The following is a 22,682-nucleotide window of genomic DNA, read 5'->3' as shown; positions in this document are numbered from 1 at the left end:
TATGTATCACAGTGACATATATTTCTATATTATGTACTATTGGGAGATTTCTTGCAAGTTATGGCAAATAGCCATGGGTTTTCCTAACTCTATTGCAAACCACTTTGGATTAGGTGTTTAGCTGGAAGTTTGTGAACAGAGACAGAATCATGTGCATTGAAGTGGTGTATATTTATTTTGGAACTGGATGGTGCTGCCTCTTTCAAGTATGCATTATTTGCTGATATTGATTGTAGTGCCCCTCTTATGCAAGAAAAGTAGTAGTTTTAGTCTCCCGAGGCATTATGATCTAAAATATTTAATCTCAATTTACTGATATTGTATAAACCAAATCCTTATATTTATATACCAATTCAACTTTTTATCCACTTGCTACGCTCTCTCTCTCTCTCTCTCTCTCTCTCTCTCTCTCTCTCTCTCTCAATATGAATTATACTTGCAAGAGAGAGAGAGAGACATGTGGGTTGACAATTACCATCACAACTGAAGAACAGAAAAGTCATCAGGTGCTGGATGGTTGGGCAAACACTGATGATGTGAATAAAAATGCTTAATCCTAATTAAATGGGTTCTTGGAAATATCCTAAAAAATTTATATTGCAAGTCTCTAGTCCAGATTTGTCCTGGTTGAAACCCTAATTTCATAAACATTTGACAAGTATGTGGGTCTGCTTTTGGAGAACAAGTAGATCTGAAAAAGAGTGATTACTGTATCATTGGCACATTAATTCACAATGACATGTCACAGAGATGCAGATGAAGCAAAGAATAGCACATTGATTTCTCAGTTGCAGCTTTTTAACTGGATGGCAATGAAAACTCCATCTTCACATGGCAGATTATTTTTTTTCAAAAAAAAAAGGGGATATATTACTTCAAAATCTGAAGGCCCTCCAGACCTGATCAGAAACAAAATTTGTAGGCAGCTAGGCAATGCCCACATCTATTGCATTCCTTATAAATATGAAGAATCTTTACATATTGAAATTTGTTTAGCCAACAAATAAGTTTTCTAAAACTGTTAGTCAGACACCATGGGGGTGGCTCCTCCCTGTTCAAAACTTTCACCAAGTCAGCATCATCAGATTCAATTTCAAGGCATTGAATGCCCTCTGTGATAGCTGGCTTGATCCCATCAAATGGCCATTAGCCCATTGTATCTACTCCTCCCTTCCAAGAAAATTCTGCAGTTTGTCAGTAGACATACATCATTACTATCAGACAATAGAAACCAACACCACCCTTTTTAGACCTGATCATCATAAGTCTCATCATCATTCAACTTAATCCACCCTATAGCAGGTTTAATTCATTGGATCCATATTTTACAAAGACCTGCTTCTAAAACTTTCAGAACCATAAAGTTCCATGGATTTCACATCACAAATAAACTCTTAGCAAGAACATGAGTTTTTGCCTCCTGAGAAAGCATCCAACAACTTCAACACATCGCTTATCAAGAAACAGATTTTTTGATGTATTGCTTATCAAGCAACAGATTTTTGCCTTCGTTCATCCGGAAGGAATTGGTGTGTTTCAGGTCTGCACTTGTCGACTGGAGTACACCTTGTCTAGAGCAGGATTCAGAAATAGGTAAAGCACCCAGGCAAAACATAAACCGAATCTTGTACTGATTACCGTCCAATTTCTTCACAGCAAATAATGTCCTTGGGCCTCTTATCTAGTGCACAGACATAACAAACTGGGAAGGCCAAGGTTAAATGGATAAATCTTTACTCGATGTGATAATGGAACTATTTACAGTACATTCAAAATGCCCCCAGTAACAATTTACAGTCCAGTGATAAGACATCATTCATGAGAAAAATCAATGAATTGCCCAATCGACCTGGCTCAGGAGATTACTTGTGGAGGAATGAGAACTCCTTACAACTGCATCACCAACGTTTAGCCCTCCGTTAGCAGGTTACTTCCAAAAGAAAGCCATGAGCATCGCGATGACAAGAACACAATCGTTTCCAGGATAAACAGTAAGTCGAAACTTATGCCTTGAATAAATAATCTTCCTCAGTTTGTACAAGAGACTTGTCTGCAGCCAAAAAAGAGTTATATTATTTCACACAAATCTGACAGACTTAACTGGTTTGATGACCCATAATATGATATCCAATTAACCAAAAGACAATAGAAACTAGATCTGCTGCAATGGCAGCTTGGCCTGTTTAAAAATAGACCTAAAACTAGTTTGAAAGAACAACTCCAAAAAGATGAACTGATTGCACTCATGGCTCGAAAAATGTGGAACAAAGACATCTATGGAGTATTCATTAACAGAAAGTAAACTAGAAACGAGTTTTCGCTCATAGATGCTGACATAGAAAGGAAAATTATTTATAAAATGAAAAATATCCTCCTGTACCGAGCCAATTGTGTACCAAACAGAACCTAGGTAACCAAAACAAAGGAAGTAATAAAACAAGAGAAATATACTAAAATTTTGTCGTCTTTAAGCTTCTTTACCTTCATCTTAACATGCAAAGGGTCCACAGCACTGTCACAAGGAAAAAATACATTAAACTATGCCGTTTCTTGATCTAAAAACAGAACCAACATCTTTGGTAGTGCACTCCTGAAATCCAGAATAAACAAAAGACTTGACAACAAAATATCAAGAAGGAAAACTGTCTTAGTTCCTTCTTTACATGATGTCCACATGTAAGATGCCAGTAAAACATCTCACAAAAACTTATCTTTTTTCCTTGTTCTCCTGTTTCACATCCCAGCCACAAAGATTTTTGAAATTTTTGCCTTGCTTCAACTTCTAACAGCACACTTCTAACTAAATCTAAATCTTCTCTGCGGTGGAATGTCGTATAAACTAATTGCTGAATACTATTCACTAGAGTAGAAAATGCAAAAATAATTCACCTAAACTATCTTCTCTAGAGAAGATTGTCCATTATAAAAATTTAAAGTTCTCAAGCCAAGAAAAGGGCTTTAGTGGAATGGATGCTGTTCCTTTCACTAGAAAGAGACAAAAAGAGTCAAAAGCCCTCCATTATTGAGAAATATATATAAGGACAATGTAAATATTTCCATGTTAGTTGATCACCACTTTTTATCATTTTACATCCAGAATGGGACTGATCCAGTTCATCAACCATTTTTTCCTCCTGCATCAGATGATTATCTAATGTTCTTCAGAACGTCTACTACTATTGTATTTTCCCCCCAAAGCAATTTCTCAGAGAACTGGACACTTGCAATTCAGCAGTTACAATTAGCTCATTCGAAACTACATTTGTACAGATCAACAAATCTCATCATCTCCTACCAACAAGGAGAAATCCACAATGATTATCTCAATGTAAAGCACACAAAGACCTTCCGAACCATTTTTCTGCTTACAACTAACTTATGTTCTGCATTCATCATTCTCCATCACTCACCAGACAAAGAAAGATTCGGGATATCAAATAAACCAAGACCACATAACTTTCCTCCAACTGGTCATACCATCCTTGAAATATGCTAACAAAAAATTATGACCCACCACCATCCCCTAAAAAATGGAAATGAAGAAAATAAAAGAAGAATAGGATTCATCACAGAACCCCTGCAAACTTAGCACTTATTCCTGAATCATAATGATGTTGAAGAATATTAACAAAAATTACACCAGTGACATAATATGCCCTTAAAGTCGAGCAAATAATGGAGCAAAATTGATTATTACCTGAGCCACAGTCGAATTCCCACTTATTATGGTGCATGCTCTTCGAAAAGCGTTGCCTTTGAGTCTAAAACATGGTTTTTGGTCACCTATATTCGTGCTTGATAAGAACACGTGTAGCTCAGTTTCAAATGGAGAGTATAATATCTTTCTCACTGTAAAAATCAAATCCTTCAGTTCCTGGCTGTTCCCTCTGAAGCCGTGCCACTCATCCTACAAGATTATGTACTTCAGAACAACCGTGAAACTTCAAAGTAAAAGCTAAGCTATATTAAGAAACAAAATGGATATCCATAAATTACAAGGATCAAAGCTACTTGTACAAGTCCGCCTCTCTATCGTATCAGCATGAATAATCGAGTCACAAGAACATCCAAGTTACGGAATCTTGACGACTTAATCTGCAAATTTGGTCATTTATTGTCAAGACCACAATTCGCCCTAAGGAATAACCTAACGCGATCCTTAGATTTTGAAGCTGGTGAATAAAGGAAGAACAAAGTATCAGAAAGAAGTTGCAACCACGGCTAGTGGCCAAGCTCTTGAATTCACGAGCACGAACTAGTCCACGAGAATTAGCTATTGATGCTTTACCGGGTACGACCAAAAAATAATACTAAAAAGATGATATTTGAACGCGGTGTGAAGGAGAGGATGGAAGAGCTAACGTTGTGATAGACGACGCTGATCAAGGGATTGCCGGCGGCGTCGAAGAGGGTCTTGGTGAGGCGAGGATTGGGGGCGGAGGAAGAGGAGCAACGGAGGCGCCGGGGGGCGCAGATCCGGTAGGCGAGGCTGCCCTGGGCGTCGCGGACGGTTAACCCGTGGCCGGTGAGGGATTTGCGGATCTTGAAGTCGACGGGGATCTGCGGATCCACCGGGAAGAAGGAGGCGGTCTCCATGGAGCGTCTGGGGCAAGGGAAAGAGCAGAAGTCGAGGTCGGAAGAGTGCGAGGGCAGCGCAGCGGGCACACCGAGAAGGATCGCGAGCTTGCCTTTTTTGACCCGACTACTTGAGATGGTGCGTGTTTCCACCCGACCATAGGGGAAGGTAGCGCGGACAAGAGAGCCCTGCGATCGCAGGTTCGAATGGATCATCACCCACCGAAGGCTGCTCGTTTATATGGATCTAATAAATAGTCTATTTAAGACTTCCGAAATTTCATCCAATAAATTTATATTTAAGACAATAATGCATTGTATCATATCAAGATTATTTGATCATTTGTTAATCAAAAAATAAAAACTTAAAATAAATTAAAATATAACATATTACCTTCTCTTAAAAATAGTTATCTTGAATTTAGTTTAAGAAAATATGGGATAATTGTCCATATGTTATTAATCAAGTGATTGAATGTGTTTACTGTGTTAGCATCGGATTCTACCTCGATCCTTTGGATGTTGTAGCCAAGTGACGACCCTTTAGAATTGTTGTCAACTTATCATGATAGTTAGATTTGCTCGGGCAACAACATCTTCTATAAATAAATATGACTCGATAGAGTAGAAATCTTAAATCGTTTATCTATTAAAAAAATCTATCTGAATTAAGTTTGAACCATTGATTTAGATCACTGCATTAAGATATTACGAATCTCATCAGGAGTACCCTCCGTGATTATATTTAGAATTCAATCATAATAATAAATCACTATCTTATAAAAGATGAATCTAATAGATTTGACCCGGGGGGAGGAGAGTTTGAACCATTGATTTAGATCACTGCATTGATATTACGAATCTCATCAGGAGTACCCTCCGTGATTATATTTAGAATTCAATCATAATAATAAATCACTATCTTATAAAAGATGAATCTAATAGATTTGACTGGGGGGGGGGGAGGAGGGGGGGGGGAGAGGAAAGAAATAGCGTCCAAAAAAGATAGCCTCCATAAGAGTCTACCGACAAGAGAACCAAACCAAGGCTTCGATAGCTCATCCAAATCAAACGAAATAAAGTATTATAAAAAATTCTTAATTTGATAAAAAAAAAACCCATAAGTTGAAAATAAACATTCCTTCCAAAATAGAGGATAGTAAAAAATAACATGATCAAATATTATACTTATCACTTATTATTTATAAAAAATTAGGATAAAAATTTTTAAAATCAGTCTAAGAATTATTGAATCATATTTTATTTATTTAGTATTAAATAAATTAAGTATTCCTGAAATAAATGTGACTTCAGTTAAAATATTATATATTAAATAAATTAGTTCGACAAGTTTGTCACCGTCGTCGATATGTCCGAGTGGTTAAGGAGACAGACTTGAAATCTGTTGGGCTTCGCCCGCGCAGGTTCGAACCCTGCTGTCGACGTTCTCTTTTTTTTTGTATTTTTATTACCAGCCCATGATACCTCTCCTACCCGTCAACCCTCGTGGAAGGGAGCGAACGACTAGGGCCCACCTTGTGGGTCCAGCCAATGACGTTGCTGGGTAGCTCTTCAGGACAGGAAAAATAATTTTATTCCTATTATAAGTCCGCCAGGCATCCCATGATTGCTCTTCCCAAACACGTCACGCTTTCTTCCTCCAAACGCCAATGAAAGATGGAGATAGTAAAGGGTGAATAGACATCAGCCAATAGCGTCGTCGTCTCCTATTCTCTCATCTCCTTCCCTCTCCTATTAAGCGTGATAGTCGACCCATCTTCCATTCGCCATTGGACAGGCCCAGTGAGGGAGAGGAGAGATCGTGCCACCTCCACCTTCCAGTAATATCTCAGGTACTCTCGATCTGATGCTTATCTCCTCATCTTGTTCTTGATCCATCTCCGATCTCATCTTTCGGCATCTCGTATGATTGCCTATTCAGGTTCACTAGACAGATTAAATTTCGAGGAATTTATTGCCCCTTTGGAGAGACCTTGAACTGATATCCATATCTGATGAGGGGTATTTTGATTCTTGCACAAGGTTAAGATCTGAACATTAATTCTTGACCGGCTCCAGAGTTTTCATCCCGTTCAATGCTTTTTTGTCTTGGAAGAGCACTCAACTAGGGATTGGTGGAGTGGAATCTTGGGCTCGAGATGTTACATAAAGCTAGAGTTTTTCGTGTTTGGTCTTGAGATTTGGATGTTCAATAGGGAATTCGATAAGCAAGATCATCGAACTTTTGGATATTTGGTACTGGTAGCAGCTACAAGTTTTAGTTTTGTGGAACATGAGCCTTCTTCTATACTCTGATGATTGTTCTGTTTCACGGGTTTGGTAATTCTAATGCAAAGTTTCCAAATTTACGATAGCTAGTGATCTAAATTTTATCTGCAAGAACCACAGAGACTTTGATTTCAGTTTCCTCTGATGGTGTATCAACATAGCTTTAGTCCCATTAATCTTGGCAGAACACTCGACAGGGAATTGGTGAAGTGGTATTTTGGTCTCTAGATGTTAAGCGAAGCTGGAGAAATTTTTTGTGTTTGGTCTTGTGATTGGGATATTAAATTGGGAATCCGATAAGCAAGATCATCTAAGTCTTAGAATTTTGGTACTAGTAGTAGCTACAAGCTTTGGGGAACATGTGCGTTCTATGCTCTGGTGATTGTTATTTTGCATGGGTTTGGTAATTCTAATGCAAATTTGTCAAATTTATGACAGATAATGATCTAAAAATTTTCACAACTCAAAGTCTTTACCTTCATAATCAAGATAATTTGCATGTCACATATTTTAGCCTGGGGACTTTGTAAATGATACTATATCAAGATTTCATGCTAAAAGGGAGAACTCAGTGCACGAGACTCCTTCCAATGCTAGATTTTGAGTGGGTCAATGCATACTGTCTTACCTCTATGTTTAGAAAGGTAGTTTCCAAAGCTTGAACCTGATTTCCTAGGTCTCAAAGGAACAACATTACTGTAATATCAAATCCCACATCATCAACATTTCATGCTAGGTTAAAAAAAAATACTAATTTTCTTTTTCTGAGACCTGTTTTACCAAACTTAAAAGCATATCTTTTCTAAACATGGTTAAGTTTTGACCATGATTTAGCTTGTTGGTCTTTTATTTTTTTTTCCTAGTGATGCTAAGCGCATCTCTGCAATCTATTCTATTTCTTTAACCATTTTTCTTTATGAGAATGTCTATGCATATTCTTGCCAAATATTCACGTTGAAGCCAAGGAGATGGAACTTTTACGGAAATCAGCATATTTGAATGATTGATAAATATATATCCATGGTAGTAGGCATATAGACAATATATTTTAATCAATGGTTGAATACTGAGAAATAAACCAATATTTTGCTTATGTAACAGGTAACTATGGATTCAAGATTAAGCTTTTCACTTCTTATGCTGGTAATCAGCTTTATTCCAGCAAATGCCAGAAGTCTGGCTACCTTGGATGCCTTTGGTGAGTTTTTTTATGTGGATTGTCTTGGTAATTTTGTTTTCAAACTGCTTCATTCATGCCATTGTACTCTAACGAGGGATCTCTTTTGGCTAGTGTGCACAATATCACGTGATCTGTGTTACTTCTCCAGCTCATAATTTCATGTAATTTAGTAAAACCATGACACACAGTAAATCTCGACTATGTAGAACACAATATAAAGGCATCGATTAGAATCTAATATGACATGTTTGATTGCTCAAATTTTATTAACTTGACTATTTTTGTTCTCGTCTCTTTTACTGTGGGAAAAGGACTGTCCTATTGGTCAACGTAAGTCAGGTAGGTTGCAATGTACTATACAAAAATGTTATTGGCACATGCCATGTGAACAAGTGTTGGAGGCGTTAACACATAATCCAATTAATATGTTGTGCCGACTGACACAGGGGCATGCGAATACATGATATCATACCATGCCAAAGATATTGACATATTCGTATGCCATGAAATGATAATCCTTTTGTTGGAACATTACTTCATGTGTGCAAAATTGTTAGTGTATACTTGTATACTTATTTACTGGACGTTCAAATCATGCACATTGTCCAAGGAATTTTGTTAACTATTTATTTCAATAAGAACTTGAGTTCAATTGAACGACAAATGAGAGATTTACATAGAAGTTGCACCTGAGTTAAACTTGTAACCTTATGTGTTGTGGGTTTAAGAAGTGTTAAATCATTTATTTTATAAAATATGTAATTTATAAAATTTTAAAATAGGTATTACATGATTGTGGTTATAATTTTTTGTATTGCAAACACTGGCCATTCCTTCGAACTATCTCAAATCCCCTATACAGTTTTTTGTTTTTCACTACTAGTATGCAAGCATTGTAACTAGATAATCAAAAGGGACACTTTTGTTGGACCTTTTAATTTGAAAATACTATGTACCTGCCAGATATCTTGAAGATATTTTCTTCAGTTTCTCTAAATTTTAATATCTTCTGCAAGAACCCGTTAATATTTGTTTTTTAATGCGATTACCAGTGTCTACATATCTTGTTCATTTCCTTTAGTTTATCAAGTCTATAATTGATTTTTCATCTTAACCAATAGAATTGCTTGAGAACTATCATATAGCTTTGTATTTGGCTCATGAACATCCTTTTTAATCAGTTATCTTTTGATGTATTTTTTCCAAAATTCTTCATCATTACTATTTTATACTACGCTCCATGGTATTTCTCTTTTTTAGCACCACCAACTCTATATCGAAGGCATGGATGACTTTTTAAACTCTCCAAAAAGACTTTTTCGTTACACATTTAATTAAATTAGTTAACAATATGGAAATATCCCATTGTATATGCATCATTTTCACTCAAGTTCCAAATTCATATTTTCACCTTTTAGACTTCGCTATTTAGTTTCAGAAGCATCTGATCTACCTTTTTCTTTCTCTTCCATTCCCTTAAAAAAAACTGTCTTGCTATATAATTTCCTCGAGGTATAACTTCATAATATTTGCATGTGTCTTCATGTGTCCTATCAATTAGAAGGGAGGCTGTTTTTTGGCTTCAATGAAGGCAGCCTCTTTAGTTGCAAATGTGACCTTTTTCTTTTGAATAATCAAATCTAAGGAAATCAGGAATTTTCTTATTTAGCTCCTATGCGTGGTCATTTTCTACAAGTATCTATTTTAACAAAACCTGATTAATTAATCATAATGGTTGAGAAAAATAAGGGTGGCAGATACAGATGTACTATTCACATCTATATCTGCTTTAGAACCCATTTGAATCCATATTCATATCCTTTATAAACAAATATGGTTGCATGACATTCCCAGTATCCATATATAAGTGTAAATACACATGGTTTTTCCAATAACTGATCTGTATCCAATCTGTTTTAGAACCTTCAGACATAAGTGTAATTAATCAATGATAATCAGACTTCATCAAGAGGTAAAATACAAAAAAGATACTGGATTGTATGTATCAATTCCAAAATTATGTGGTCGTACTGGAACTGTGTTTTATCAATCATATGAATCAGGAAAGTTTTTGCATACTTGATTAGTTTCATGCTTATGTTTTAGTTGTGGAAGTGGATAACAAGATACAAAGTGAAAGTAGCATCGTAAGGAATGAAAAATTGTGCACACTCTGTGAAGACTTCACTTCCAAGGCTTTATACTATCTTGGTGAAAATGAGACTCAGACTCAGGTTCTCAGTACACTTCATAAAGCATGTTCCACACTGCATTCTTTCAAACAACAGGTATGCTTGCCTTTTTTTGTGTGGAGAACATCTAGTTCTGATTAAAATTTTTAATATACATATTGTGAATTCTAATTCTTTGTTCTCCTCTGGAACAATTTTTTTCTTGTCAGTGTATTACATTGGTAGATTACTATGCACCAATGTTTTTCTTGGAGGTTTCCACAGTAAGTCCAGGGCAGTTCTGTGAAAAGGTGAATCTCTGTGGGGAGACTTTAGTGATGCAATTGCCAAAGCGCGATGATGCCTGCAGCCTCTGCCAGAATGTTGTTGTAGAGGTTCTTGTCAAACTGAAAGATCCTGACACAGAGGTAGTAACTCCTTTGCAATACTGGAAAAAAAATCTCCTGTGAAATACCAGGTCCCTGTTTATAATGCTTCAGATGCTTCTCTTCCTAGTTAGGACATGTTTTTGGTGCTATCTACTATCATCTTAATCACAGAACAAAATTTTCTCATATCTTAAAACCGTAGTTCCATAATAGTAGCATCATCAATATATTGTTGGTACGTCAGATCAATGCCATTTAATGCAATCTTTGAGGATTAATAAATTCTGCTTCATGCCTGTAATGACTTGATTATCCATAGTTATCATATAACATGCCATATTATATTATCATTTGGCAAGAATCAATAATTTGCAGAAATTTATAGATACACTAGAAATGCTCTTTATACATTAATATAGGCTATTCTGTGCAATTTTATTGCAGTGATTAGGTGTAATTATTTTCAATTAGATGCATATCCTAATCTAACCAGCAAACATTCTCCTAATTGTTTGCATCAGCTTTAAGGCTCCACATTTGATATACTGTGTGATTGTTGTTTATATAAGATTGACCATCAATGTGAGGATCATTCCTTCCAAATGGTGCCTTTTATTTCGCACAAAATATAAGTCAGCTGTTCTTTAAATAGTCCATTCATTATTTCCTGTAAAATTTCATTTTATCTGAATGCAAATCAATATGGATGACTAAATGAGGAAGGTAATAATTACAATCCAAAGATCTAGTCAAGGTTGACTTTTCTTTCTCATAGGAATTTCGGATTGCTACTCCTCCCACTAATTTTTTCAATGAGAATTTCGTTATAAGGCTATAGTTTTGACAACAAAATCATATATGAAATGAAATGAATTTATGGATTATGACCGTCTTGTGTGTTTCTGGCAGTACAATTTATAATGTTAAATTTCTCTTCAGTGCCTATCACCGAGTGATTTTGGCTCTTGCAAACTTTATTGTGGTACTTCAACATAATGTTTAGTACTTAAGCCGATGTTTAGGTTGCTTTTCTGTGACGATAATGCTTTATTATAAGTGATACAAAAATTCATTCTTGTTATTGAGCTTCTTGTAATCTTTGCGTAAATTAGGTTACATGTTTATTTCATCTATGCTGTTTTTTGTATAGTTCTTGTTCCACATCATAAGACTGATGAGCTCACCAGATCCTTTAAATGCGTCTTGTTCATGTCTTGAAGTATGATTTTTCACCTGCGGAATACTAATCAAATCTACCTGTGGATATTTTCCAGCTTGAGGTGCTCGAGACACTTCTGAAAGGCTGCAGCAAAATGGAGAATTTTGCCCAAAAGGTGAGCTTTTCTCCATGTTATATTCGCTTCATGGTTTTAGAATCATCTTGTGTTTGCTTCTCAAACTCAAAGACGTGATGGATTGCCTCCTCTTACGATCAAATGTGAATTACCCAAGACGAGTGATTGGGCTTGTCATTCAATTCTTCTCTTTATGCAGTGTAAGAAACTGCTCTTCCAATATGGCCCACTAATCCTCGCCAACGCTGAGAATTTTCTCGAGACGAATGATGTCTGCACCGCAATCCACGCATGCAAGGATAGTCAAGAAGATCTCACTGCATCCATGCTTGCTGATGCTTGAGCTATGAAGGTAAAAAGAAGCCTAAGATATTTCTGCGCTCTGCACATGAGCATAATTGTTGAACTTATGTCGCAATAATCTTTTACTCTCCAGTGCTGTAAATAGAAAACATCTGCCTCAAGCTTGTCATTTGTGCATAAGCATATCGGTATTGTACATTACCTAGTCAACCTGGCCTTGTAATAGTAAATACTTGACATCTCATGGCTCTGTGATTCTTAAATATCTCAGTATTATTCTAGTGTTCACATGTCTGCCTCATTCTTCATCTTGTTATATGTCTACTGTGCAATTTTAGTGTTCCACATACTGCAATAGTTAGCAATATCTGTTATCTGAAAGGAATATTCTAAATTGTTGTTGAAGGATTAGTTTAATGAAAAATAATGTTTTGCAGCTGTGGGATAATGCTGATTTGGTTTGCATTAGTATCATTTGTCTCCAATCCAAAATCTATCTTTTCCAAGTCTCAATCATTCTCTTTTAGACAAAAGGAAAAATAGATGATTAGAACTCTGATCAGCTAAACCGAAAAAGTAACAACATTGCTTCTTTTAGCTGAAAGACCTCATTTAGAATTAAGAACTTCAGTAGGAAGATGCAGTCTTGGTGGCAGTAGGTACTAATGGGAATTAAGAACTTCATTGGGAAGATGAAGCAGTCTTGGTGGTGGTAGGTACTAATGGGTATCTGACCTAATCATGTTCATAGACTATAATAGCAAGTACCTAGGAAGATGAAGCAGTCTTGGTGGTAGTAGGTACCAATGGGTATCTGACCTAATCAGGTTCATAGAGCATAGCAAAGTATTTAAACATCACTGATTGGTACCAAACAACACATTGTGATCCTCCACCATCTAAGGGAAACATTTGATTTTTTGCATATAGGATCATAGTCCATTATGCATGTATAATAAAGTAAAAAAAGAATAAAACTATTTACAAAATTAACCCATTTTGTTTATCTAAGTTTACAACATTGTGGACTGTGTACCAATCAGCACATAAGTATTGACATGCACTAAGCATGGTGCCAGAAAGGCACACCTATCAATTGGATCCAATCAATAGGACACAGGTTGACAATTACCCATGCCAACAAGGTACACATATATGCTAAGTCAACTGCAGCCTAAAAAGTGGATGTATATGATTAAGCTGATTAATAACTTGTGCCTCAGGCATGGTACAGAATCAAGTTGTATCAGAAAGGTATATGCACATGTACAAGATGTCGAGAAATAGTAATCCTTGGGCAGAACTACAAAATATGACCAACACTAGGAGTTCCATGTTAAGAAGAAAGAACAGCTAGCTATAAGCAACAGTCATGATACCGAGAAACAATGTTGCGGTTCACTGAAGGAATTACAAATTTCAAGATAGATTTCCAGAAAAAAAAAAAACATTATACGTTACCCAACCCTCTAGATTATATTCAACATGAAAGCGGCATAGCCATATGAGCACTAAACGAAAAAATTGCAGTCATCACATCAATGTGTTTTATGCCTGCAAGCATCACTACTACCATTAGACCATGTTTCCTGCTTTGACACTTAGCTAGCTCACAAAAACATTACAGAAATAGTTCAGCAAAGCATGAATGTAATATTAAAAAAAGTCAATGAAAGTTACACACACAGGGCAGCAAAGCACTAGTTTGCACAAGTTTTATACTTACAAGGCAGCATAGTGACATATAAACAGATACAATACCAAGCATATAAAATATCTGGAGATTACTTAAGCAAGAAACACACGTCAGCTTGCTACATCAGAAAATATTATTAAGACAACTGCAGCCCGAAGCATATGATGATTAAGCCAGTTCTGGACTTGCGCCATAGTACTGTATAAAATCATGTTGTATCAGAAGGTATAGGCACATGTCCCATGCCCATGAAATGGTAATCCTTGTGCAGTACCATAAAGACTTGGATGGTATTACTGAGACATTTAACGTGCCACAGTAGGTAACACATAAATAGCACTCATCGAACCCTGGAATGTTCCAGTTCAGGTTTCCTCCCCAAGAGAATGAATCTAGAAGGGATTACAAATCCATCGAGACCCTTGCATGCTACATTCACAGATAAATATGCCAAACCTCTAGGTTTAAACTGTAAACGAGAACAGCCAGCCATATGAGGCCTCAGACAATAAGCTTGCAGTCAATAATCCTACAGCAATAAGCTTATGTCAGCAGTCACAAAAGCATTGCACAAATGGTTCAGCAAAGCATGTATAATAATATTCGAACAAGTCAATGAGGATTACACACAACGGCAGCAAAGCACTAGTTTAAACAAGTTTCATAGTTTCAGAAAACAGCATAGCAACATATAGACAACAAAGATGGAAATACCGAGTATCTAGAATATGGGGGGGATTACTTAAGCACGAAACACATATCTGCTTCCTGCATCAGAATGTTGCAACTTTAGCATCAAGGTTAAGACTGCTGCTGCTCCCCATGCCATGCCCAGACAATGTCCTTAAGGGCTGGTCTGATGTCCTGTTTCCACGTTTTCTGGTATTCCAGGGTATCTCCATTTGTCTTTTTTATCTCGACCATATGAAACGCTGGCGTAACCTCGAAGATTTCTGCATCAATTGCCAAAACCCCCTTTCTCCCTTGCGTCGTTCCTTCCATTTTCAACACCCCATGATCCTTCTTCTTCACTTTTAACTTCAAAAACTTTGCAACATCCTCCAACTTTGAGATAATCGTAGAAGCCGGCTGACAAGATATGAATCTTGCTTCTCTCTTGTGGTCGGTCTCCTCGAACAGACCAGAAAGATTAAATCCAGCTGAAAGAGAGATGATGTCAAAAGCATTTAAGTTAGCAAGTTTCCCCATCTCTCGCCTGTCCTCGGACACATTGGTACCGGGGGAACTAATATCCTCATTGGTATCGGATTGATCAATTTCTTGTGTTCCTTTGCCATTTCTTATTAATCCTCCATCAAGTCCCTTTCTAAACCAAGGATTTCCCATAATCTTTGCAATTGAGATCCTGGAAGTAGGATTTGGGTCAAGAATGCGTGAAAGCAACTTCCTAACATCCAAGGGGAACCAATTGGGACACCTGAATTCTGCTTTTCCAATTTTCCTATACATTTCTATTAGATTTGGATCATGGAATGGGAGATAACCAGCCATAAGAACAAACAAAATCACCCCACAAGACCATATGTCGGCTTTGGCACCATCATATCCTTTTCTACTGAGCACCTCAGGAGCAACATATGCCGGGGTGCCACAAGTGGTGTGGAGTAAGCCATCTTGTCTCTTAGATTCAGCAAGAGCACTCAACCCAAAATCTGAAATCTTCAGATTTCCATTATCATCAAGCAGAAGGTTTTCGGGTTTCAAATCACGGTGATAGACACCCCGGCTATGACAGAAGTCCACGGCATTAATCAGCTGCTGAAAATATTTTCGAGCAACATCTTCTTTGAGCCTGCCTTGAGCAACTTTGTTAAACAGCTCACCACCCTTCACATATTCCAGGACAAAATATATTTTGGATCTAGTGGCCATGACCTCATAAAGCTCCACAATGTTTGGGTGTCTCACCAGCCTCGTCACCGATATCTCTCGTTTGATCTGATCAATAAGCCCAACCTTCAACACCTTCTCTTTGTCAATCACCTTCATAGCAACACTCTGGGAAGTTCTTATATTCCTAGCATAGTAAACCTTGGCAAAAGTTCCCTTCCCTAGTAATCTACCAACCTCATACTTCTGCAACAACACATTCCCTTTATTTTCTGTCTCCATTATATGAAAAATTCTAAAAAGCAATCCCACTGGTGTGTATTGTTTCCTTTAGGAGTGGTATCTTCAGTGTGGTTGATATCAACCGTCGTCCCCAAGATCGTGGTCTAATACGACAGCTTTTGGAATATATCTAGCTCCATCGAAACAATGTGCATAAAGCACAGAGTGGATGTTATTGTGCTCTCCAATATCATCAAGGATGAACAAGGGCAGCTTGGCTGAAGTGACATTAAAATTTACAGATGAAGATCTCCTAGCGTTCAAGCACATCTTTCAGCATTCCCTGATATTTGTCTTCCAGTTTTCAGCAGGAGACTACAAAAGAAATGAATAAATAAGAGTTTTTCGAAGAAAAAAAAATGTGGGCATGATATAATAATGGAGGTTTAAAATAAAGCAAAAAACATAAAATAGTCACTCTAAATTAGAGCAAAGAATCTAAACAAAGAAAGACTGATGACAAACAAGAGCCTTTTTAATAGGAATGGAAAGAAAAAATGGCAGTATATTTGCACTAATGATTAGACATTGTAATAGTAATGGAAAGAATTAAAATTTAGGCGACTACTCTTTACAACCCTTTTTTTACTATTTATAATCTCACTTTAAAATTTTTTAATAATTCGAAACTACTCCTTTACAAATGAACATAAATATCCTCTTCTTCTGTCTCCTCCCCTTCTCCTTCTTAGTATTTCTTTTTCTTTGTATTAAGAAAGAGACTAAACAACCCCCTTAAAATATAAAAAAAATATTTAAAATATTTTTAATAATTCTAATCTAGAAAAAAAATATTTCAGGTTCAGTAAAAGAAACGTATAAAAAAAACGAGACTAATGACAGACAAGAGCCTTTTTAATAGTAACGAAAAAAAATGAAAATGGCAGCATACTTGCACTAATGGTTACTCAACTCCATGTTAGAGAAGATGACAATACTAGCAAATAAGAAAGTTTGTTATCCTCAAAGAAAGAAAAAGATATGATTCACCATCTCATCTGCTATTAATTCCAATATCGACTTTTTATTCCTTTTTTAGATTGAGAAGAAGAAAGAGAGAGGGAGAGAGAGAGGGAATACGTCTGATTCGAAATAAAATGTTTTAATCAACAGGAAAAAGCAGTGAGAAACATTTTACAGATTTGTTTAACATCCAATAAAAAAATCAATAGAAGAATGAACCATACCAAAATAATAATTAAAAGAAACCAAGTTAATTTCTCACAAAATCAAAAGAAAAGAAATTAGAACAGCAATGCAAGACTGCAATAACAGACGCAAGAAGAAAGAAAAAACCATCACAAAAACAAATCTCCAAACAAACATATGTGGATCCAACAATTCGAGTACCGAAAATTTCTTGTTCGCCATTAGCCTACAAATCTGTGACGATAACAACGTGTTTAACCGAGGAAAAAAAATGGAACTCAAATCAATGATAAAGAAAACCCATCTGTACAAAAAAACCCAACAAAAATGCGTTCTTTACAGATTGAACAGCATCAAAATTGCCTCTTTTTTTTTCTTTAATTTTCCCGCATCGGGATGCCGAAACAGAGAAATCTCGTGGCCGGCTATAGTATGAGAATCCAAAGACGAAATCGAAGCAAAGGACGGCAAAAAGGCCACAACCTGGTCGAATTCTTACCTTTTTATGCACAAGAAGATCCCGGTAGAAATCCACAAGGGGCCGATGAAGATCTGAATCGAAGGATCCAAGAGACACACAAAGCAAATGCAAATGGAGGGATGGAATCAGAAGGCGAAGCGCCCCCAATCGCTCCTAATATGCACTCTCTCTCTCGCTCTGTCTCTCTCTCGCTCTGACACGCCTCGGGCAGTAGAATCCTTATATATATATTTCTATATATCTACGGTGATCATACGCAGGTACTGTTTCAAAGTTTAGGAAATGCCGAGTTTGCCCCTCTGGACCCCTCTAATTTGTCGCTCTTGTTAATAATTTCCATTAAATATCAAATTCAATTTTTTATAAAAGCAAAAAAATTGTTCTTATTATATCGATAAAGAAAATTAAGCCGACAATCGGACACTAATGTTAATTCAACATCATATCAATTATTGTATGATAAGTTTCATAAGGATGAGTACAAAAACCTACACATTAATTTTCTATTGATGTTTTTTGTTTTTTCTATCATTTCTTAATGGGGAATCTAAACCTAATGCATTAGTCTAAGTCTCTTGACTGTTTGTTGGCATAATGCGACGGTGGGTGGGATCATAGCAATTTAATTGTCTATTTTTTTTAATGTTTAATTAGTATTAAAATGGAGAAAAATGGGCCCAGCCCACCTCGGCCCATTTGGGACGTTGCTCTTCTGGCGTCTTAGAGAAGTTTCACGATCTTTCCCACGAGATTTACATTTATTGTCTATATTTTTATGTTTAATTAGTATTAAAAAGGAGAAAATGGGCCCAGCCCACCTCGGCCCATTTGGGACGTTGCTCTTCTGGCGTCTTACAGAAGTTTCACAATATTTCCCACGAGATTTACATTTATTGTCTTTTTTATGCTTAATTAATATTAAAAAGGAAAAAAATGAGGCCAGCCCACCTCGGCCCATTTGGGACGTTGCTCTTCTGGCGTCTTGCAGAAGTTTCCTGTGCGCACTACCGACAACTTGAGTCACGACATCGGCGACGACCTCTCACCGTCCGCGTTACGAAAAAATATCTAGCCCCAGGTTTTAAATATTATATATATTTTCTTTTGGTGTTATATATATATACACATATACATATATATATATACACATATATATATATATATATATATATATATATATATATATATAATAACTGCATGGGCCCCAGAAGAATTGGCACACCTTTCAATCAAAGCGTGTGACGTCGCCGGGCCCCGCATTTGGTTGGTGGGACACGATGCATGGTTTAGGTTCGACACGACGCCGACTGGGCCCCCATGGGCGTGATTCGGTCCAATCGAATAAGATGCGGCTAAAATTTTTTGATTTCATATCTTCCATATGATACGACGTTGCTAACATGTTTAGTTGTGGTGGAGTTCACGAGTTTGTTTGAGAATATATTTATGTTGTTGATATATATTTGAAGAAACAAAAAAGGTTTAAGTTAATGTGTAGTTGTGAAATATTTTGGGTGCTTGATAAGCAATAGATGAAAAATATTTTTTAAATATATATTAATATTTTTGTAAAATTATATTTTAAGAGTTCATTGAATATTATGTGATGAATTTATCATTATATTATTTTTAATATAGATATAAACTAATAATTAATTAATTAATTAATTAAAAAAAATTAGTTCCATTCTTGATATTAGCGACGAAGCTGACAAACAACTCACGAGTGGTGCGACGAAGCAAGCGATAGGGTGGACTTATTATAGAAAGAGTCGATGACGATAAAAATTAAGAGAATGAGAAAGGAAACGAAGGTTAGGATTTTAATTATATACTAATAATTTTATGATTTTACAAAATGTCACAGGGTGCTTTTAAATTTAAAAAAATTATTAACATCATGTAAATACTAAATTGCTAATATTATCATAAGATAACATCGACATTTAAGCATTTACAATATAACATACAGGTCAAATGTGATTTTAAATAATTATCAAATATTAATGTACACATTTATAACATATTTCTAAACATAATAAATTTTAAATTAAAAAAAAATATTTTATTGGCTTTTGGGTCCTCACTAGCAAATCAAAAGAACTCATACTAATGGAGATTGACACTTCAGTCTTAAAGCACAGTTGTGCCAAAAGAATGATTAGGTTTTGTGACCACACCATCATCATCATCATCACTCAGCTTTTGAAGTAGGGTTGTAGAGTGGTCAAGTTGCATGTGATGGATGTTAAGAGGATCCAAGAAAGTGCTACACTTTCTTCCATGTCCTTTGTGCAATTTGCAAGTTTCCAAGATAACCTCTTCAAAGAGCTCCTACAAATCTTCAACCTTTTTATTTCCCCATGGCTCATCACCCACTAGCATCATAAAAAGCAGCATCACTTACTCTTAAACTTGGTGGCCAATTTTATCTATTGGACTAATTGTATATTTACATTTTTATTATGCATTTTATATTTTCGATAACATGTTTGAACACTTCATTATCTGCATGCATTGTAAATCATATTTGTCTTCATGATCATACATTCTATGCCTAATAGTATATATGATTTGAACTGATCATCACCCGTATATAATATTTTTCGACACTAATAAGACGCAAAAAAATTAAGTTAATAGATAGAATAAGATCTATTTATTTTGTATTCTCAATAGCATGTGGCATTCTTACTTTAAATTAATAATAACAACAACAATAATAATATTTTTAATGTGATATGAACAAATTTTAAATAAATTATTTTGGTCTCCATGATTAATCATAAAATCAAATTTTGCCTTCTTCACTGCACTGGCATACTTCAGAATTCCTTGAAATGTGTCAAGTAAAAAATGTTAATGAGAAGGCCCAAAGTTGGAAGATTTGGATGAAGAAAGAATGCATGACCATTATTCTTAGAAATTTCAACATTTGGGATATCAGAATAGGTTTGCTCCAAGAAAATATTGCACAATCATCTTGCAACAAACACAATGTTAGAGATTGTGTCTTTGTTGAATAAAGGTTCACTTTGTGGCATAAAACTAATATCTAAAATAAAAAAACTTTAGTCATACACATATAATTTGTCATAGATTAGCTAAATTTAGCTTAGCTTAGTCATGTGGCTAAGTCATGTGGCACCTTCGTGTTACGACCTATCGACTTAGATTAAGATAAAAATTAAACATCGAATAAAATACCATCATTAAGAATACTATTAAGTCATTAAGGTTCAGACGATAATGCGTCATAAGAACCGATCTATTAGTAGTTTTCCGATATCAAAACTAAATAAATTCAACGATGGTCTCGAACTAGAATCAAGATCATTTGGTTTGATTTGGATTCCTAGAAATTAGAAATGGAATCAATATTTTGAAATTATTATAAGAACTAATTTGTTTTATTATAAATAGTTTTACATGCATTTGAATTGTTGAATACATAGTTGAATGAACCAAGTTCTTCTTATCTATGATTGGAGCTACACAATCAAAGGATGGAAACATATTATTAATGGATGCGCTAGAAAAACCATGCATCTATATAAGCACTTTCTCTACAAGGCTCAAACCTTATAGAGCTTAATCAATGTATATATACACACACAAAATGGCAGATGCATGCACTGTGCAACATACGTTGTTTGGATGAATGTATGCTACTGTACATTAATTTCAAGTGCTTCTTCTCAGGGCTTAATGCTTCTTTGAGCTCACACGCATGGCAGGTGAATTGTGCAGTAGTGGCAAATGCAGGTTCTCTTTCTCTCTCTGTTGATGAGAGGGTAGAGTAGTATGATGGGAGTCTTCTTCTTCCTCTATGTGCTGCTGCGCGAGTGGAGGTCGTGGGTGTTGGTTACGGCACGTAGAGGCGGCCGCCGCATTTGCACCGCCAGGCCTCGGGGTAGTACTCGGCGGCGTCCGCTGGCGCCCTTGGCGGGACCGGGACGTGCACCGGCCAGCACGGGGTGCACGCGCCGCACCTCGATGTGCAACGTGGCGGATGCGACCCTGGCCCCATCAGCCCCCTTCGTCTCATTGCCACCACCGCCGCCACCGCGGCCTCGGGCCCCTGCCGCCGCCACCGCCACCCCTGCGGTCACACGATTTCGCCACCCGGCGCAAGTTAGTACGGAGGCGCTCAGCGTTCCTCATCGACCGGCCCGGACCGGCGCATCTTAGCGAGGGAGCGCTTCGCTAAAATGCACCGCCGAGTTCTCAGAACCATTTGATGTAGCCAAATAAGGAATCAGAAGCCACTCTGTCACTTATCTTCAACCTGAGAGCGAGAAGGCTTCGATGAAGAACTCACCTGTGGGTCGAACTTTGTTCTCCAGCTTGTGATCTCTGCAGCGGCAAATGCCATCAGCAATGTCAGGAACTCAGAAAGGAAGAAGAGATATAACATCAGCTCGCACGATGGAGTTTGCTCACCTGAACGATCCCTACCGCTGCTGTTTCCTGCAGCGAGACTGAGAACAGAGAAGATAAACAAGAGAGCACAGCACAGAAGGGCCACTTTTGACGCCAATCTTCCTTCAGGGTTCCCTCTCATCCCCATGGACAAGTAAAGCTTCAGAAGAACCAAGCAATGAACATAGACAGGTGATCGATGAACCACAGCTCTGGAGATCTAAAGAGTCTTTTGGAGCTGCAGATCTCCCACCTCTCGAAGAAGACAAGCAGTGAAATCTAGGCACGGCTACGGAGCTGATCGCGGGGCTTTGCTTCGATCGGTGCGCCTGTCTCCAAGCTAGAACGAAAGATCCGCTTGCTGGTTCACAAAGTTCCTCCCAGTTGCTCCACGCTGCAAGGACATGGATTTAAGACTCCTTTTGTTGATAGAGATAGGAAGCAATTATAGCAGCAAACCACACACACACACACACACAGCTACTGTGTATTCATGAAACTATTTGATGAAATAGATAGGAGGATGGCCGGGTCGTCGCGAACTCCATCTGAGCCAATACAGCTGCAGCCAATACAGTCAAACTTGGAATTAAGATTGC

At 36.9% G+C, this 22,682-nt stretch overlaps 4 protein-coding genes and 1 non-coding gene across 8 annotated transcripts; 2 read left to right on the top strand and 3 right to left on the bottom strand.

Annotated features, from left to right (window-relative positions):
* Nucleotides 1-1,609: 1,609 nt before the first annotated feature.
* On the bottom strand, nt 1,610-4,786 carry LOC135609253 (protein LURP-one-related 7-like). The gene is made up of 3 exons (XM_065102366.1): nt 4,363-4,786; nt 3,698-3,907; nt 1,610-2,050 (listed from the first exon to the last, which is right to left on the bottom strand). The coding sequence occupies exons 1-3, from the start codon at nt 4,594-4,596 to the stop codon at nt 1,928-1,930; spliced, it is 567 nt and encodes a 188-aa protein (XP_064958438.1). The 5' UTR covers nt 4,597-4,786; the 3' UTR covers nt 1,610-1,927.
* Nucleotides 4,787-5,938: 1,152 nt separating this feature from the next.
* Nucleotides 5,939-6,020, top strand: TRNAS-UGA (transfer RNA serine (anticodon UGA)). Its single transcript has one exon. It is a non-coding gene; the product is annotated as a tRNA-Ser (tRNA).
* A 208-nt stretch (nt 6,021-6,228) lies between these two features.
* LOC103974546 (uncharacterized) lies at nt 6,229-12,490 on the top strand. 2 transcript variants are annotated; one of them, XM_065102362.1, is made up of 7 exons: nt 6,262-6,428; nt 6,518-6,618; nt 7,966-8,062; nt 10,151-10,332; nt 10,446-10,643; nt 11,879-11,938; nt 12,099-12,490. In XM_065102362.1, the coding sequence occupies exons 3-7, from the start codon at nt 7,972-7,974 to the stop codon at nt 12,240-12,242; spliced, it is 675 nt and encodes a 224-aa protein (XP_064958434.1). In that variant the 5' UTR covers nt 6,262-6,428; nt 6,518-6,618; nt 7,966-7,971; the 3' UTR covers nt 12,243-12,490. The 2 variants fall into 2 exon arrangements, with proteins under 2 accessions (XP_009387676.2, XP_064958434.1); XM_009389401.3 differs by lacking the exon at nt 6,518-6,618 and having other exon boundaries at nt 6,229-6,428.
* A 1,345-nt stretch (nt 12,491-13,835) lies between these two features.
* Nucleotides 13,836-17,860, bottom strand: LOC135584275 (CBL-interacting protein kinase 18-like). Of its 2 annotated transcripts, XR_010485718.1 has the most exons (3): nt 17,680-17,860; nt 14,641-16,346; nt 13,836-14,427 (listed from the first exon to the last, which is right to left on the bottom strand). XR_010485718.1 is itself a non-coding variant. In XM_065102348.1 (2 exons), the coding sequence occupies exon 2, from the start codon at nt 16,029-16,031 to the stop codon at nt 14,700-14,702; it is 1,332 nt and encodes a 443-aa protein (XP_064958420.1). In that variant the 5' UTR covers nt 16,032-16,346; nt 17,680-17,860; the 3' UTR covers nt 14,477-14,699. The 2 variants fall into 2 exon arrangements, 1 of the variants encoding a protein (XP_064958420.1); XM_065102348.1 differs by lacking the exon at nt 13,836-14,427 and having other exon boundaries at nt 14,477-16,346.
* A 3,351-nt stretch (nt 17,861-21,211) lies between these two features.
* On the bottom strand, nt 21,212-22,682 carry LOC135613229 (EPIDERMAL PATTERNING FACTOR-like protein 4). 2 transcript variants are annotated; one of them, XM_065110332.1, is made up of 4 exons: nt 22,562-22,682; nt 22,105-22,477; nt 21,983-22,017; nt 21,212-21,763 (listed from the first exon to the last, which is right to left on the bottom strand). In XM_065110332.1, exons 2-4 carry the CDS (start codon nt 22,229-22,231, stop codon nt 21,527-21,529), a joined length of 399 nt encoding a protein of 132 aa, XP_064966404.1. In that variant the 5' UTR covers nt 22,232-22,477; nt 22,562-22,682; the 3' UTR covers nt 21,212-21,526. The 2 variants fall into 2 exon arrangements, with proteins under 2 accessions (XP_064966404.1, XP_064966406.1); XM_065110334.1 differs by lacking the exon at nt 22,562-22,682 and having other exon boundaries at nt 22,105-22,243; nt 22,337-22,554.

The sequence above is a fragment of the Musa acuminata genome, chromosome BXJ1-2, assembly GCF_036884655.1.
Source record: "Musa acuminata AAA Group cultivar baxijiao chromosome BXJ1-2, Cavendish_Baxijiao_AAA, whole genome shotgun sequence".
Lineage (NCBI taxonomy): Eukaryota > Viridiplantae > Streptophyta > Magnoliopsida > Zingiberales > Musaceae > Musa > Musa acuminata.
This window is presented reverse-complemented; position numbering and strand designations above follow the sequence as displayed.

Excerpts from the sequence above, each read along its gene's own strand:
- LOC135609253 (XM_065102366.1), bottom strand. The coding sequence starts at position 4,596 with ATGGAGACCGCCTCCTTCTTCCCGGTGGATCCGCAGATCCCCGTCGAC. Across the intron at positions 3,908-4,362 it reads TCAGCGTCGTCTATCACAAC|GATGAGTGGCACGGCTTCAG; the intron begins GTTAGCTCTTCC and ends ATAATCTTGTAG. Across the intron at positions 2,051-3,697 it reads GGAATTCGACTGTGGCTCAG|ACAAGTCTCTTGTACAAACT; the intron begins GTAATAATCAAT and ends TTTTGGCTGCAG.
- LOC103974546 (XM_009389401.3), top strand. The coding sequence starts at position 7,972 with ATGGATTCAAGATTAAGCTTTTCACTTCTTATGCTGGTAATCAGCTTT. Across the intron at positions 8,063-10,150 it reads GGCTACCTTGGATGCCTTTG|TTGTGGAAGTGGATAACAAG; the intron begins GTGAGTTTTTTT and ends CTTATGTTTTAG. Across the intron at positions 10,333-10,445 it reads TGCATTCTTTCAAACAACAG|TGTATTACATTGGTAGATTA; the intron begins GTATGCTTGCCT and ends TTTTCTTGTCAG.
- LOC135584275 (XM_065102348.1), bottom strand. The coding sequence starts at position 16,031 with ATGGAGACAGAAAATAAAGGGAATGTGTTGTTGCAGAAGTATGAGGTT.
- LOC135613229 (XM_065110332.1), bottom strand. The coding sequence starts at position 22,231 with ATGGGGATGAGAGGGAACCCTGAAGGAAGATTGGCGTCAAAAGTGGCC. Across the intron at positions 22,018-22,104 it reads CAGCGGTAGGGATCGTTCAG|AGATCACAAGCTGGAGAACA; the intron begins GTGAGCAAACTC and ends TTGCCGCTGCAG. Across the intron at positions 21,764-21,982 it reads GAACAAAGTTCGACCCACAG|GGGTGGCGGTGGCGGCGGCA; the intron begins GTGAGTTCTTCA and ends GTGTGACCGCAG.